This window comes from Myotis davidii, unplaced genomic scaffold (genome assembly GCF_000327345.1).
Source record: "Myotis davidii unplaced genomic scaffold, ASM32734v1 scaffold426, whole genome shotgun sequence".
Taxonomy (NCBI): Eukaryota; Metazoa; Chordata; class Mammalia; order Chiroptera; family Vespertilionidae; genus Myotis; species Myotis davidii.
The window spans coordinates 220,513-223,630 of NW_006297287.1; the positions used below are offsets into that span (position 1 = coordinate 220,513).

General features: G+C 46.4%; 1 protein-coding gene across 1 annotated transcript in view; it reads right to left on the bottom strand.

Moving 5' to 3' along the window:
• Window positions 1–594: 594 nt before the first annotated feature.
• CXCR4 (chemokine (C-X-C motif) receptor 4) overlaps window positions 595–3,118 on the bottom strand; it is a 3,622-nt gene continuing 1,098 nt past the window's right edge. Inside the window, exon 2 of the mRNA XM_006773095.2 lies at window positions 595–2,175. Coding sequence (XP_006773158.1) covers window positions 1,129–2,175 — 1,047 coding nt within the window. The 3' untranslated portion in view covers window positions 595–1,128. The remainder of the gene's footprint in view (window positions 2,176–3,118) is intronic.

Consider the following 3,118-nt stretch of genomic DNA (forward strand, 5'->3'; position numbering starts at 1 on the left):
CTCTTGGCGTGTCCCCTTAAAAAGTGCAAGTTATAGAAAGTCTTTGAACCTTGGGTTCCCTTGTTGGTGAGAAGGGAGTGATGCTATCTACATTGAGAGGACTGGATGAGAAGAGTATACTACAAGCATACAATGCCTGGCCTGGCACAGACCTGGACTACACAAGGGGTAATAGTAGGAACATCTAATGTGTATTGCATACCTTTTCTCCTTTCTGCACACTTCTCCTTCAGAAAGATTCTTTCATAGGAATAGGTATTGACTGGACATTTCTAAATTTCTATGTTAACAGTAGGTTGAGGCTTCAGATTTTGAAGTTATCTTACCTGTTTGAAATATTGGCTGTGCTACTTACCAAATGCCTTTGACCGAGTCACTTCGGCTTTCCGTGCTTTGGTTTCCTGCTCTATAATAGACAAGTAATAATATAATAGAACCAGAACCTATTGTAAGAGTTGTGACTAGGATTAAGTAAAATATTATAACTAATATACCTAGGAGAGAACTTGGCGTGCCATCAATGTATCTACTATTGTTATTTTTGACTTCTGCCAACTGAAGGAATGTCAACGGAAATCAGAACGTAACACTAAGTAAGTTTTTCGTGTACTTTTATTAACAACTTAATACAAGACTGTACATAGTATGTGCTGAAATCAACCCACTCCTGAAAAATGAAAAACCAGCATTTCTACTTCAGGATTTGGCTCCAAGGGCCATCTTCTACAGCAAAAAATCACATAGTGTAACCAAACAAGTTCAGAACAGGCTAAGAAAGTGTTCCACCGGAATGGAGAGATTATTTATACACAAACAGCTGAGGGTCATTTCTAGCTTAAGTGACTCACTGCACATTCTGGAATGTTCAGTTCCCTTTTCTACAGTTCTACAGTCAGACATACAGCAAACTAAGAACTTGGCCACAGGTCCTGCCTAGACACTCATCAACATGAAACACAAAAATATTTATATAAATAAGTCAATTAAACCTCACAAAAACTAAACACAAGAAAAAAATCCAACAGGTAACAAACACTGTACAGTACTGGTCAGTCTTTTATAGCTGGAAAAAATCTGTAACTTTAAAAAAAAAAGTTCTTCCATGTATAAACGTCTTTTATATCAGTGTTAGCTGGAGTGAAAACTTGAAGACTCCGACTCAGTTGAAACGGAAGAATGTCCACCCCGCTTTCCCTTGGAGAGGATCTTGAGGCTGGACCCTCTGCTCACAGAGGTGAGTGCATGCTGGGCGGAGGATTTAAATTTGGCTCCAAGGAAGGCATAGAGGATGGGATTCAGGCAACAGTGGAAAAAGGCGAGGGCCTCGGTGATGGAAATCCACTTGTGCACGGTGTTCTCAAACTCACATCCTTGCTTGATGATTTCCAGGAGGATGAAGGAGTCGATGCTGAGCCCAATGTAGTAGGGTAGCCAGCAGGCAAAGAAAGTCAGGATGAGGATAACTGTGGTCTTGAGGGCCTTGCGCTTCTGGTAGCCCTTGGAGTGGGACAGCTTGGAGATGATAATGCAATAGCAGGACAGGATGACGATACCTGGCAGGACAAGGCCGACCATGATGTGCTGGAACTGGAACACCACCATCCACACGTCGTTGGGGTAGAAGCGGTCACATATATACCTGTCTTCCCCAACCCTGACGTTGGCAAAGATGAAATCGGGAATAGCCAACAGGAGAGCAGGTATCCAGACACCAACATAGACCACCTTTTCGGCTAACAGCTTCCGTGGCCTCTGACTGTTGGTGGCGTGGACGATGGCCAGGTAGCGGTCCAGGCTGATGAAGGCCAGGATGAGGACACTGCTGTACAGGTTGACTGTGTAGATGACATGGACAGCCTTGCACAGGAACTTTCCAAAGTACCAGTTTGCCACAGCATCGACTGCCCAGAAGGGCAGGGTGAGGACAAAGAGGAGGTCTGCCACGGACAGGTGTAGTCTGTACTTGTCTGTCATGCTTCTCAGTTTCTTCTGGTAGCCCATGACCAGGATGACCAAGCCATTGCCCACTATGCCAGTCAAGAAGATGATGGAGTAGATCGTGGGCAGAAAGATCCGGTTGAAATGGGCATTTTCCTCTCGGAAGCAGGGTTCCTTGATGGAGTCATAGTCACCTGAACCCATGTCCTCCTCCGTGTAGTTATCTGATGGGTATATCTGCAAAAGAGGCAAGGGAATAGGCACTCAGTGTCAAGTTCAGCAAATATTCCTCAACTTCAAAACAAAAACGTTTCTGCTATTTTAAGACAGCAATTTTTAAGACCCAACTCAGCCCAGCCTTCTTCAGTAAATTCTGCTCCTACTGAAGTACTTGGGAATATGAAGCACAAGAAAATTATTCCAGAATCCTAGAACCTTCCTCCCAAAGTCACTTCATTATATTCCTCTTTAGAGGAGCCAATTACAAAATTCTTGGTTTTGAACAAAAGGGCGCGGAGATTCAGAAGGTTTCAAAAGTCGCGTCTTTGCTAAGTTCTGCTCCGCCCACTAGAGGTTAGAAAAAAACCTTCAGAGAAAAACCAAAACAAAACAGAGGCCGCTCCAGGGAGGGTGGGTTCTGAGGAGCTGGGGTTAACTTTCTGCGTGAAGATCGCCAGGAGGAAGGAGTGTGTGTGCATGTGCGTGTGTGAGTGTGAGAGAGACCCCAAAGACTGTAGACTTTTTTATTCTAAAGCACAAAACTTTGCTTTCCCCACGTTTATCGCTTGTAAACACAAACCCATCATGTACTTCAAGCAACATGTGTTAGGGAGGGAGAATGCAGCCTAAAGGCAAAGGCTGGGGGTGTCAGAAGTGAGTAACCCCTCTCGCCGCCCCCAGCTGAAGCTCATCAGGGGCCCTGCCTTTGAGAATCCACATTTATCTCTTGGCGCGTGGGAGGTAGGGAGGCAGCATTATCCCGGGAGGGGAAGGTCACGGGGACTGCACCCGTGGTCCTCGCCCCAAGTTTCATTTCCTCACCCTCCCGGGGCGCTTTCCACCCCACCACTGAGCCCGTTAATGGGGTCGGGGGATGCAGCTGGACGCCTCGCCTCTGGGCGGAGAGCGCGCTGGGGGCCGGGTGGTCCAGCTCCGAGGCCCGGGTGTTCTCTGCCTCGCC